The sequence below is a fragment of the Achroia grisella genome, unplaced genomic scaffold (genome assembly GCF_030625045.1).
Source record: "Achroia grisella isolate CSIRO2021 unplaced genomic scaffold, CSIRO_AGI_Agris_v1 utg558, whole genome shotgun sequence".
Taxonomy (NCBI): domain Eukaryota; kingdom Metazoa; phylum Arthropoda; class Insecta; order Lepidoptera; family Pyralidae; genus Achroia; species Achroia grisella.
This window is the reverse complement of record NW_026712938.1, coordinates 2,515,045-2,529,798: the sequence shown is the minus strand read 5'-3', so window position 1 is coordinate 2,529,798 and position 14,754 is coordinate 2,515,045. Positions and strand designations below refer to the sequence as shown.

Here is a 14,754-nt window from a genome sequence, read left to right as displayed (position 1 = left end):
AGAACTGCTGCACTGGAAAATTGGCACAGATTGAGTTGAATAGCACTCACGTCCTTTATGACCCTAAAAGTCAATGTAGTGTGTTTATAAATAAATTTCTTTTGTTCTCTCCTAAATACCAACTCAATTTGATGACTAGCCGTTTCCCGTGACACTGTCTGCTTGTAATATTAGCGCTTAAATGTTTTACTTATGCCATTCGAGAGGACAAAAATGTTAATCCACCGTACCCTATAATTTCATTGCTTTATCTCAATTTTTCAATCGAAACAGATATTACAAAGTAAGATGTTTGGCAGCTGAAATACATAAAGTACTTACGCAAACGGCTTTATACAAAGTTTACCACGTTATAAAATTTGTTGTAATTATTTACCATGTGAAGTTAAATGCCAATGTTTTTATTTTCACTTCTTTGTTAGTACCTAAGTACCTATTTCAGTATTCTACCAGGCTTTTTACATACTTATTACCACTTACGGTAATATATAGAAAAAAAATATTAGTTACATATGAATGTGGTGGAGTGAGAAATTATATTATTCAGTTTACAACAAGACCGCGCTATTCTTATTGATGATAATGGAATGGTACAACCGCCTGCGCTAACGGTTTACGCTTGCGCGGCACCAGTGGAGGTTGATTAGATGAGCAAGAGGTTAGGTTAGTTACCCTATCGTGGTAATTTACTATGAATTTATCGCGATGGTTTCCAGGGGGAACCACTTGAAGGTCAACCTGACATGGTATATTGCTAGCAATGGGATCACCTATTAGTCCATATTACTAACAATCCCCTTCCTTCCGGTGTTAGATATTAGGTAGGTGCACTATGTATTCAGAAATACATTCGGAATACATTCTTTGGGTTACATTGCTTAACTTAGCTTCTATAAGTTATTTGTTGGAGAATTAATAATCCAACAGACTTTTCAATTTCGATTATAAAAGAATCTGCGACCATCTGAAGTCAGGCGGTGTGATAAACGTAGTCCTACTTGTACAAGATACCATGTAAAGAACATTAATAATATTTTTTGGCTTATATTCCTTTGTCTACCGTAACGAAGGAAGAAGATAGCCAGTTACCTAGGTCGTGGCTAGAACTTGCGTAATTATGTGTCTGTCTACACTAAAATAGAGAATTTCCTACGAGTTGCGAAACGACTATTTTCAGATTAAGGTGAATATACGTACATGCAATTGTGTACGCTGAAGAATATAGGCGTAGTATACTTCCGTATTGTTATAATATCATATAGTGCATTTTTTTTTTATTTTTACTGTGTGTATGTAGTTATTGTATTTCTGTACGTAAATGCGTATAATAAACATGATGATGTACAATACATATTTAGTCTTTGTAGTACTCGTTAGCTACTGCAATAATACAAATATTTTTAGATACATTTGAATTATGAAAATAATGTTATATTTGTATATTATGTGCTAAACTGCTAGATCATAACCTTAGTGGTCTAGCGGTTTAGCACAACGCTTTAGCTCCGATTGTCATAGTAACATCATTTTGTAAATGGATACATAATATACAAAGTAAACACCCTTGCCAATACAAACAATCATACCCATGCTTACAAATGATGTTACTATGACAATAGTAACATCATTTGTATATTATGTATCCATTTACAAAAAGATATGTATTATTTATCAATTGTCTAGTATTCATAACACAAGCTCGGTTGAGCTTGCGCCTAAATGACATGTCCAGGGTTGTTATTATTATATACTTATAATATTATAATGGCAAACAAACAGAGTCTGTCCCAAGGTGAGCATCTTATACACTGTGTGAATTGTTCAGGGTATTTATTATTCAATAAAATTCGATAAATTTAACATTTTTAAATAAAATTAAACTACTCTTTATAATATTAACTATCTGTAAGGGAAAGTACGTCAAAATCGATTCAGCTGTTTCAGGGTAAACTGAAATTTAGTGAAAAGCTGTTAATTTGAAATTACAAAGAAACATTTTAATTTTATTCGTTTGTATACATTATTTATTAGATATATTGGGTTTTATATAAATAGAATAATAATGCTCTCTGTGCTGCACTGCCGGGTACCACTGAATAATAAGGAAATAAGGATATATTATGAGATATGATATAATGAGAGCTTAAGCCACCATAACTAATATACACATAATTAAACAATAATTTATGGTACATTTATAGGTGCCATTAAACATTGATGAATATAGAGCGACAATTACTTTAGGAATGGAATAAGATTATGAAAATAGTGTAATAGTAGAAATCAAATAAATTAAAGTATAATATAACCTATTTATATTGTAACATATGTTTAAATAAAATTAGGGAACTAAAATAAAATAAATCCTAGATATTTATGTATTATGCATTACACAATTATGATGTAATGATTTACAACACTAGTAAATGCCCACACAAAATATGCATTGTTAGGTACAGCAACATGGACAAGAGACGAACGTTAATATTATTAATTAATTTTTTTTTAAATATTCCATATTAAAAAAAAACTAAACATAGATTATTATGATTAATAGTTATTTTAATTACATCTTTGTAGCTATGTCATACACTCGTATCTATATGTATCAATAGATATGTAGCCGTTAGCTATAAATATATTCCTGTAAGCATTTGTTATTTCTATGCTCCCATCTGTTAGGCTCATGGTTTATGATAAACTTGTTATTTAGCCTATAAAGTAATGGTGTGGTGCCAATACAAATGTACCGTCCATAAATCAATCACATTTTTATGAGCACTGGAATATCGAGACAGGTTATTTTTAGACCATTATGAACTCAACAGTTCGGTATATACGGTAGATCAAGCACAATGTAACTAGATACAAAATCATAGTAAAATTTTTAATTAGTCCCTTATAGTTCTGTTAGTAGAGTCAATCAGTAAAAAAGGTTCTTTTTCAGAAATTATTCATTCTTTTCTTTACTATTGTTATCCGAAATAAAGTAAGCAGAATCAGTAAGAACAGTTGATGGCGTGGTGATCCCAATAAGTACTTAACATGTCCATATTTCGCTCGGTGGATACAATATTACATATAATAAATTATTTATAACTAAACTAGGAGGCATGCCTGCGGCCGTCTATCGCTATAGTTTCTTTTGCTATCGGTATTTCCATCACTGGAGCGTCAGTGAGAATTATAAATTTACTCAATGGTTTTTTGGTGCCACCTGATTATAGCATCAGAGTCTAATAGTGTAGGTACATCATGATCCAGTCATCGTAGCACTTTATGTTGTTTATCACTATAAAAGATAATTCTTTATTGTTGTGTACCTAATGGTAATATTGATTTATTGATAATATCAATAATTAAAATAGAATATTAACATTCTATATAAAGTAAAATTATCTTGAATTTCCAATTCACCGATTCCGGGGTTAATATAAATTCCAGAATGAAATCCCTATTTTTTCAAAACGGGTATTTTCCATTTTATTTATTAGTCATAATTAATTAATCATTAATTTTACCTTCCGTTTTTTGGGAGTTTGATTTTAGCACTGTAGAAAAAATAATGTATTCATGGTCATGAGTATCTCTATTTACATTACATTTGCTCATTATTTTAATACATAGTATGTAAGAAGATACACTAAAGTTTTATTGGTATGTTTATTGCAGTGCTGGCGGTAATGACTATAAATTGAATAGTATTATTAGACATTAATACAAAATCCAACCAAAGGATTTGCCAGAAAAACAAAGACATTACAATTAGAAATAGAAGTTGTTTGTTCCATTCACTTGTATTAATTAGCTACGTGTTTATGTTTATTTTACAACCAATTTACGTAAGCACATCCACACACGCACCTCCCCTTGGACACCCACCAACCATTGTCAATTAAACACATTTTGCTAAGAAATTTACTTGCCTTTACTTTAACCTTCCCTTCCTAAATAAAGAGCAATGCAAGCTATGTTTAGATTTTATTCTAAAAGGAGAAAAAATGACTCGGTAAAAGCTATAGATACATCTGAATCTTCGGGTATAGCAGAACATGAGAAGTAGGTACTACGGTCGTCACCCTTACCACTTTCTATCCAGTAAATCAACGTCTATTTTCTATTTTAGTCAATAGTTTTAATTAGTTAGTACAAAATACTAAACATATGACTGTTTTGTAAAATTTCGATGATGATATCAAAATATTTTTTTCATTAATTTATTGCTATTGTTATACTTACGCGCCTGCAAGCGCATTTAAACTTAAAGATGTGCCAAGAGTGCCAAGCTTATTCAATCTACATATTTGCATTACAGCTACATATTTTCGATGCTTTCTACTCATGAAAAACAAGAATTGATTAGAAAAATATATCCCCTCAGTTACTAAATCCCTAATGTACACATACGCCCACGTTCTGTCTCGTGTGTTTACAACATCGTACACGGCTGTGGAATAATATGTTTCAAAGTTAAATAATGCTTTCGTCCGAGTTTTGGTGAACGCAGTTGGTCCATGTTTTATTGTGTATGCGATCTCAGCTATATCTCGTACAGTTGGTTGCTGTATAATAGAATATAAATAGCGGTTAGAAAACAAACCATCAGCATTTCTTAAGCCGCTGTCGAATGCATACATTAATCTTTTGTTTACAGCCGAAATTTAATGTAACCCGAGTATAATGATAATTACCTATTATTATCTTATTTTCAGCATTTAGTCGATGTTTTATATTTACTTGTATTAAGACCATGTAGTGGGGGAAAAAGGGCTTCTTAGTAATGTGGACTTATTATTTTTGCTAGCAATGTACCACGTCAGGTTGACCTCCACGCGGTTCCCCCTGGAAACAACGTTACAAATTTTTGGTGAATTTGTCATGATGGGCTAACTGACCTGACCTCATGCTTAATTTATCATCCTCCACTGGTGCCCCGCCAGCGTAAACCGTTAGCGCATGCGGATGCACCAATATCATCATTATCATCCATAAAAAAACTATGTATGTGTGTAACAAGTTACAGGATTTATTTAAAAGTAATAATAAGCAAATGCTAATTAATATGATAATGACTAAATAAACAAGTATTTAAGTATATTACTTACTACCTACTTACATATCTATGAAAATTTAAGATGAAATATAGGTACAGCCACTGTAATGTACCTACCTATGAATAAAAAGTGCGTGTGGTAGGTAACATTAATCTGTCGACCTAACTATTTTATCCTTATATATTTTTTTAAATTATTTCTTTACTAAATACTTACTCATTCTACAGATAATCAATATTGCCATATAGATGGTGTCTTCCCTAACGGTAGGTGGCGGGGCATCAGTGAAAAATTATAAGATTAATGTAAAGAGTCGATGGACTGTAGATATGGCTCTCCAAATGATGAATAGCTACGAAAAGAAAAAGACAATGGAAATATCTACCAAAACATGATATATAAAACACAAAATAGTTTGCGGCAGTCGGTCGCTTACAATGAGGTCAGGTCTGTTAGCCCATAGTGACAAATTCACCAGGAATAAACCACGATGCATGACACGGTGGACCACATGGATGTCCACCTGACATGCTAACAATGAGGGCACTAATCTAATCCCTAATCCCTATTACCAACCGTCTCTTTCGGTTCGTGTGTGGTATTTCACAGCCAACATGAAAAAATAAAACTTGAAAACAAAACGTAAATTAAATTGTTGTCGCATTCACGAGATGAGAGAGACAATCAATACATTCCGCTGTCTCTACTGACGAAAACAATGAAAATTAAATAGTGAGTAGGTATATGTATAAATTTGTTTCTCGGCCTGAGTAAGTGCATAATGAGTGCTGAGACATTATTGACGACCTTGGCGGTGTAACACACTGTGTTACCTTCTGCGTTCGCTAGTTCGATGCCTGCACAATTCAAATAAATTAATTCACGTTCATAACTGTTTGTATTAATCTGGGTGACGATTTTTCAAGCGTAGCGTAATTAAATTAAATTAAATTATGGAACATGGTATGCCGTAGAAGTACAAAATACACGACATTAGTGTTCGAATATTTAGTATGCTATAAACAAATACCAACCTTTACAATACATTAATCTATGGTAACTGTATACTCTGTAGCCATTATGTATTAATTATCTGCAAGCAACTGACGGAATGACTGACTGATTGATGGAATGACAGTTATAGTGATAGCTTTCTAAAGTGTCTTGTATAAACAACATATATATATACATTAATTTTTGAAATTATTTTAATATTTATTCATTTATTATTAGACACATAATTATGAAAATGACTGTTTGTTAAAATTATCTCGAAAATTATTACTTACATAAAACCATGCAAAGTTATGTAGTTATATCATTTATCGGTGAAGGATCATTTGGACGAGTTTTTAAAGCCAAACACAAAGAAACCGATGCTGTAGTTGCATTAAAAGTTATAAGAAAGGTTTGTGCAGCAAAAGAAATATATAATAATTTTCTATTTGTATGTTAAATAAAAAAAATATGATGTTGTGTTTTAGAAAGGTCGGTCGTCGAAGGACTTGAAAAATTTGAGACAAGAATGTGATATTCAAAGGCAATTGAAGCATCCTAACATAATTCGCATGATTGATAGTTTTGATACAGACACTGAATTGGTCGTTGTCACAGAATATGCTGAGAAAGAGTTACATGGTATACTGGCGAAAGAAGGATGTCTAAATGAACAGCAAGTAAAAAAAATAACATGGGACCTTGTGTCTGCATTGTATTATTTACATTCTCATCGAGTTCTTCACAGGTAAAGTAATTGTGAGATTGCGGAGAATAGAGTCCACATTACAATTTGTATATTTTTATTATTTTAATTAAGTTTATATTAAATTATTATGGAGTAGGTAGCTACAATTAAATAAAAAAGAAAATTCAAATGTAAATGTTACTAATCTTATAAACATGGAAGTTTGTAAGTGTGGATGTATATTTGTTACTGTTTCATGCAAAAACTACAGAATGGATTTTATTGAAACTACAATAATAATAACAATATCTCAGGACAATTCACACGCACAATAATATAACTTATACATCAGAATACACACACATAGGCTATATAAACTTCATGCAGGTGAAACTGAAGGCATGGCAAGGTAGCAGTAGCATAATTATAGCAGGTTTATAGAAAATACTTTAAACTCTACTCAAACTAAATAAATATTTTTGTATGACCTTTTGATGTCATATTTTTTATCACCTATATCCATACCACCTGTAAAGCCAAATAAGAATTTGCATATGTAACTATTATTTTTTATATTAAATGTAATATTACCTTTTCTTTTGTTTCAGAGATTTAAAGCCACAGAATGTTCTAATAGACAGCAATGGTCAGGCCAAGCTGTGCGACTTTGGCCTAGCTCGGATAATGACCAATGCTACTCATATTCTTACCTCTATAAAAGGTACCCCACTCTATATGGCTCCTGAACTGATTGAAGAGAAACCATATGATCATCAGGTATATTTTACTTTAGTTTTATCACGTTTTTAATATACAGAAGATATTTATTAGTGACCAAATCTTGCTTTATAGAGCTACTATTACTATAGAGATCAGAAATTAATTACAAACAATGAATAAAAAAATTGCTTTTTAATCAACATTATCTTCCTTCATCCTGCTGCTTATGGTTGATCTGTAGGTTATATTCTTCTACTGAACCCTGATACATACTCTCCTTTTAAACATATCTCTTATACACACAAACCATCCATATTTTTTTCAGTTATGCCTTTTTTCTTCTTTATATTAATACTATTTATTTAAATTTATGTGGAGCAAAATTGAAATTTATTTGTATTGTTACAGGCTGACCTTTGGTCTCTTGGTTGTATTGTGTATGAGCTCATAGCTGGGCAGCCTCCATTCTGCACCCTGTCACTTTGGCAACTAGTTCGGATGATTCGACATAAACCTGTTCAATGGCCAAGCTTTATTAGTGTTGAGGCCCGATCCTTTTTACAGGTAACAGCAATTCTGGTTTTCATTGAAACTATAATATATATATTTTTTCCTATCTGCAATCAGTTGCAGAACTAATATCTATGTAATATCTTGTACGAATTAATTTGTCTGTTGGAGGGAGAGAATTGTTAGTAATCACCAGTACCCGGTGATCCCATTAGTAGCAATGTACCATGTCAGTTTAGCCCTCATGCAGTCTCCTAAGAAGATGATACTGATTGATTCCTGTTTTATTTTGTCACGATGGGTTTACTAACCTGAACTTGATTTCTCATCTTATCATTTTCTACTGGTGTTGCACTAACATATGCCATTAGAGTTTGTAGGCGGACAACTGTTAGGAACGGAATAATGTCAAACCTGATATGAATAATGAATATATGTAGTTTAGATATATTTTTAACAGTATCATGATGTTTGAAATTTCAGGGTCTGTTGCATAAAGATCCAATGAAACGTTTGAGTTGGCCAGAAATTTTGCAACACGAATTTGTTTCTGGTCACATATTAATATTGCCTGAAGATGTGCAGAGCGAGTCACCATTTACAAAACCCTTAACACATAGCCAACAAGAAGCTAAACAACTGCAAAGAGATATAATAAGTAATAATGCCAGGTATGTTGTTAATTTTTATGTTTTTTAAAAGCTCATAATTAAAATGATTTTGTTCACTTTTACATATCATTGTACATACAGCACAACATGATAATTTATAGGGTATACGGCTCTAGACTTTAGAATAAAATTTGTACATATGTATATACATACTGTGAAGTTACTAGTAACTAATTAATCTTCACTACATTACAAGTATCTCATGACTGCTGTTCAGACTCATACAATTAAGAATTACAACAAGAAATTTAATTTTCTTGGTGTAATTTATTTTGATTTATTGTTTAATGTTTAAATGTTTAATTAATATTAAATTTTGTTGTGTTTGAAATTAACGGCAAAAAAATTAATTATAGGACTATGAAAATAGAAAGCGGGCAACTGAAACAAAATACTCGAGAACATGATCTACGAAATGTACGCGGCGTGATGCAAGTTACAGAGTGTGTGCCTATGTCGGATGACGACAGTATTAGAGCCACAAGTGCTTTCAGTGTTCGCGACAGTCTCAAAACTGATGACGAGGACCAAGCACAACCGATAACTGCTGTCAATGCGAAGTTACTCCGTCATGAATATAATGTTATGAATAATTCGAATCTTGTTGTATGTAATCTCGAAAAGAACATGGCACAATTAATGGCGACTAATAAAAAACAAAATGACTGTAATTTAAATAAAATGGATAAGATAGATGAAGAAAAACAAAATGTAGATAAAAATGTTGAGGAAACAAAAACAGTAAGTAATAACTGCAATGATGTAATTGAAACAAAACATAAAGCGAAATCTATAGAAACTCATACTGCGTCACAAAGTTTAGAAAACCCCAAAAGTTCAACAAAATGTAGTAGCGATATTAGTTCAGGTCTCAGTAAAAGTGTTCCACCTTCCTATAAACAGAAAATATTACAATTTTCAAGAGATAAACTTAGATTTGGGAGTGGTGGCAATAAATTAACGAGAAGCATTAAAAGGTCATTTCACTTCAGTAGAAGTTGGGATAAAAACAAAGGTGATAGTCAAAGGCGAACAAGTGAGCCCACTGTCGAGATACCAAGTATTATTTTTCCTACAGATAAAGAAAAGTGTTCTAAGGAAGAGAAAGATGAGGATAGTGAAAAATGTGAGATTATTGAGGAAACATTGGATGATAAAGAAATCGCTAACAATGATAATGTACAGAAACCAGAAGATAGGGATGAAGGTAATAAGGTCATAATATTTAACATATTTATTGGATTTTATTATATTAGCTTATTAGCTTATATGCAATGAATGTTAATCCTTTTATTTATAAAACCTAAAACATATTTAATTCCACGGTTACTGCGTTTTCTCACAGCTATTATCTAAAGGAAAGAAGAATTAAATAAGTAACATATATGTTTATTAGAAATTTGATATTTTGAACAAATTAACCTAGTAATGTCAAATTGTTTCAAAAACCTTTTTTTGTCATATATTTTATTAGCCACTCTGGTGCCTCATCATGTACTATTTCAGTGATATTGTTTTACAGCTAAAGAACCATCTTCCATAGAATTAGAGGAATGGGAAGCATTTCTTAATTCGAACATAAACGAAGTAATGGACGGCGATGTCGAATCTCTCACTCAGCTTAATATGGTTTGTATTGTTTTGCAATGTCTATCTAATCCTATCGATCGATCGATTTTGATACATTAGCCATCGCACAGTTGGGCGATAGTATGCCAATGCCTAAGGTAAATGTCATTGTGACTGGTATTCACACAGTAAAAAGCAAACAGAATCTAATAAGCACCTTATAGTCGAAGAATAACTATACAAATGGTGTGAGTCACATGGTAACGAGATCACAATGGTACTGTGGATACATATACAGTTACCGGTTACCATCAAATAAGTCAATCATCAGTCAATCAATCATGTTTAATGGTGCATTTTAATTTTCAGGTGAGCATGGTTATTGGTGTAGTAGGTAGTGCGGCACGGTCACGAACTGCGGGCGGCGGACGAGTGTGCGGCGCAGTCGCTGCATTGTTATCGCTGCCTGCACTCGTGCACTCACTGCCCAGGAATACCCTACTCAATATACAACACGTCAGTATCTCTAGTTTTATAATCATATCAGTAAAGGTACTATTATATAAATTTGTCCTACTGGTATATATTTCAATGAGGTAGACATTGCACTAATTCGTCTGTGGATAACGCAATTGCATGTATTTTGCCACTAAGCAATATGCTTTGTTAGCGATATGGTAGTAAAATAAGGGTATAGACGTGTGACATGATGATGTGGTATCGGTACTATTAGATATATGTAGTTACGAACAAAAAATTATCCCATGTTCATTCATCCATAATTTAAGAGCTACGCTCTCGTCGGTGGAGCTCATGCCACTTTCCGTGATCTTCCATCATGCTCTTTAATTCTTTATGTGTTATGTTATATTCCAAGTTGTGTAAAAAAAATTGTGTACATAATAATAAAACCTAAAAGAATCAGGATTCTTTAACTCGTTACAGTGACGGCTTCAAATCCGTACTTCATAGTCGAAGAGTATATTATTATTAGAGGGTTATTAAATTGAATACTTCTTGTTGGCGTTTATGTGCTCGGATGTGACTGTTAAAACTATTTTTTCTTAAGAAAAATCTTGAATAGAGCGTGCGTTCTAGCACACTAACATTTTTATAGTTTACAACTACAACCCCTATTGTTGTACAAACTACAAGTTTTATAAGTTGCACACTTGATATCATCTAATCACAATTAAATTCCTTTCTTTGGGATGTTTTATATACTAAAGTATTTTGTTATGTTGATTCAGGTTTACCTTGAGGCTAAGGTGGTGTTCAACTTTGTCGCTGCCATTAATACACTGATGAAAAACAGCAGCAACTGTGATGATCAAGCAGAAGACAGGTACCTAGTATTTTCTTTACACAGAGCAATTTCTTCAAAAAAGTGCAAATGTTGTTAAAAAAAAGCATATGTGTTGTTTTCAATCTCTTTATTTTATTATGAATATTAATTTTCCATATTAATTATAAGAAAAATCAATTCTCAATGAACTTAAAACTAAAATCAATTTCACTAGTTTTCTACAATTAAGGGCGCAATTTTGTTTAACTCAAACTATATTTTATATAGTAAAACTAGCTGTGCCCGTTTTAAACCTTGGATAGCATTATTTATTTTACAAATAGGATACATACGTATTTGTATATTAATATTACAATCCAAAAAAGCTTAACAATTGTAAATAAAAAATTGTACTTGTATGTGGGCAGGTTGCAGGGTGTGAGTCGCATGGTGGAGGCGTGTTCGTGGGTGTGCGCCCGCTCTAGTCGCGGCGCGAGGCAGCTGGCCACCGCTCTCACTGAGCACACAGCACATCCAGTCTTCACTACTCTCATGGCCCAATGTAAGTATTGTCCAATTAAAAATCGGATTATTAAACGCCGATCCAACAACACTGTTGTTGGATCGGCGTTTAATTTGTGCGTTGCAATGCGTTGGTTGGATTGTCTGTGTATCTGTCTATGACATCGTTGCTAGAGTAATTAATCAATGAATTATTATGCGGATTTTTTAAATTTTAAAACTGCAATATCTTATAATATTATTATTATTAACGCGGAAGTTGATGACTGTGGATGGATATTTAATTCTAATTAATGGTAATGCATGAGGGTGTGCTATACGGCATATCACGGGCGCCACAGTATGTAAGCTCACTGTTCATGTAGACATGCGACGGTTACCCATTACCATAAGGTCCGTTACCTTAAATGTCATTCTAGTTACCTAAAAAATAAATACATTTTTATATAGCTATTACTTAAATTTGATTCCAGATACAAAAAGCCCTCGTATAGTTCAAAACATAGTCGGACTACTCATAATAGTGTTACAAGACCTACCCGAACACGCCGATGTCGTCGAGAAGATACTATTCGATGACCCGAATTTCAATTTCTTATACCTTCTGGAACAGCCAAATGATGCATTGAGAATGAGAGTTTGTGTATTAATTAGTTTGTTATGTACCTATTCCTGCACAGCTTTCTCAGCTGCCATGGACACAAAATGGACGAAACAGGAGAGTGACTCATTAGAAGCATTACATACACATTGTAACGTAACTTTGAATAGAGCAGCTCGGTTAGCCACGAAAGAACTTAGTAATATGCCTTTTTATGTCCATTAATATTAATCTCCTAATAAAATAAAGCTGTATTACCGCAGGTTGATTAATTAATATTCCGCGTATCTCATACGCGTATATTATATATACAGCGTATAAAGTGGAGAAAACTAGATTAATATATATTTATCCATTCATAGATAGGTATAAAACAAACCTGCGAATGATCTGACTGATGTAAGACAGTTTTAATGATTTTTTGACAAGATGTCAATTAATGTAACTCCGTCTAAAAACAACGATTAAAATTAGGATAAGATAATAATTACTATATAGCTGAAGAGACTTTAAACTGTCATCAGAATTTTGTATTGTATTGTATATATAGACAATGAATTTTACACAATTTTTACTGGTTATCCACAAACCTGATGGTTGTAATGACTTGTACTTTATAAGAACATATTTATCAGGTCAATGACCTTTCGCACTTTAATTTATAGCTATATAAGTATTGACGAGCGATGTTGGTGGCAGTATTTCAATAATCGCGCGGTAGAGATAGAAATAAATTAATTGTACTTTTGCTACGATTAAGAGGACGAAGCAACCTGTAAGCTAAATTGTACTGTATTGCATTTTTACAAAAGGTGCTTTTTATTAAAATTACATTGTTCATGTATTATGTTGTACCAAGTACTATGAAATACCCTGTGCATTGCATAATTATTGTTCCAAAAATAAGACTACTTTTTTAAGTAGCGGTAAGTATATGTTATTGTTATTAGTGGTTATTCCAAAATTCGTGCCATAAAATTATTATAGCAAGCCACTAACGATTTTAAAAGCCATTTAAAATATATTCTCATATTACTTGTAAATACATCGAATATAGTCTTTTTATAAGTATTTTTTTTTTATTTTGCAACACTGGAGAGTTTATTTACTTCGCAAGAAACCCAAATAAATATAAATACCATTTTCATACAAGGAAAGACAGGCTTTATATAATAACAATAATTACATATGTTATCTATGGATAAAAATTATGTTGTCGCTATTTCTTATAAATCCATCGTATAGATAGGTAGGTATACATTCCTTAAAACGATCAAACTTCGGCTTTTTGTTTATTTTTATGAAATTTACTGAACCTGCATTATTTTTATGATGATGAGTTATCACCTTACCTATTAACAAATAAAATGACTGTAAACCATAACATACATTACGAAACACCTATTTACGGATAAACCTGTAATTTGTAATGCATTTATTTTATTTATTAATTACTTTCAAAACTGACGTAAAACTCGTATTCATTGCGTGTTACCTGCATACAGGTGCCCCAAAAGTCTATGATATACTGGAAATGGGAGATGGAAAAGTCATCACAGCTATTAGGAACATAAAATAGTGTTTAAAAAAAAACAACATCTGATAATGATTATTTCAATCTCGTTGCTGTAAACTATAACTTTATAACTTTTCAAAAGTTTGTTAATGCATAAAATTAATACAGATTTTGTAATGGTATAACACTTGCTATATTAGTTACGTATTTGCGCCAATCAAAAAATATCTTCATCCACTGTATTGGGGAGAAATAAGTATTATCATCAATGGGGTCATCCAACAAATGGCCAATAATATGGGTACATGATGAATTTATATAATTTTGTCCAATTCTGCTACAAATAATATAAATTAATTAAGTAGTGACATGGACTTCCGCAAAATAACACCTAATTCGATTAAATAATATGGGTGTTATCGACTGCGTTTACCATAGGTATCCGTAGTTTGAAATGCCATACCGTAGTTTTCCACTAAAAAAAGTATTTGAAACTAGCTGACGCCGCGAACTCCGGTTCAGTATTAAATGATATGTCAAAGGTTTTTTAAAGTTACGCAACAAATTTGTAAGCGTAATTTCTTCATATTTTCTGACTACTTAAACCTTCCTTGAAGTTCTA

The 14,754-nt window shown here is 32.2% G+C and overlaps 1 protein-coding gene across 1 annotated transcript; it reads left to right on the top strand.

Moving 5' to 3' along the window:
- Positions 1–6,254: 6,254 nt before the first annotated feature.
- LOC131848400 (serine/threonine-protein kinase fused) lies at positions 6,255–13,510 on the top strand. The gene is made up of 11 exons (XM_059198236.1): positions 6,255–6,462; positions 6,539–6,798; positions 7,347–7,515; positions 7,867–8,022; positions 8,452–8,639; positions 8,996–9,846; positions 10,162–10,268; positions 10,578–10,724; positions 11,459–11,553; positions 11,922–12,055; positions 12,489–13,510. The coding sequence occupies exons 1-11, from the start codon at positions 6,352–6,354 to the stop codon at positions 12,839–12,841; spliced, it is 2,571 nt and encodes an 856-aa protein (XP_059054219.1). The 5' UTR covers positions 6,255–6,351; the 3' UTR covers positions 12,842–13,510.
- Positions 13,511–14,754: the final 1,244 nt, after the last annotated feature.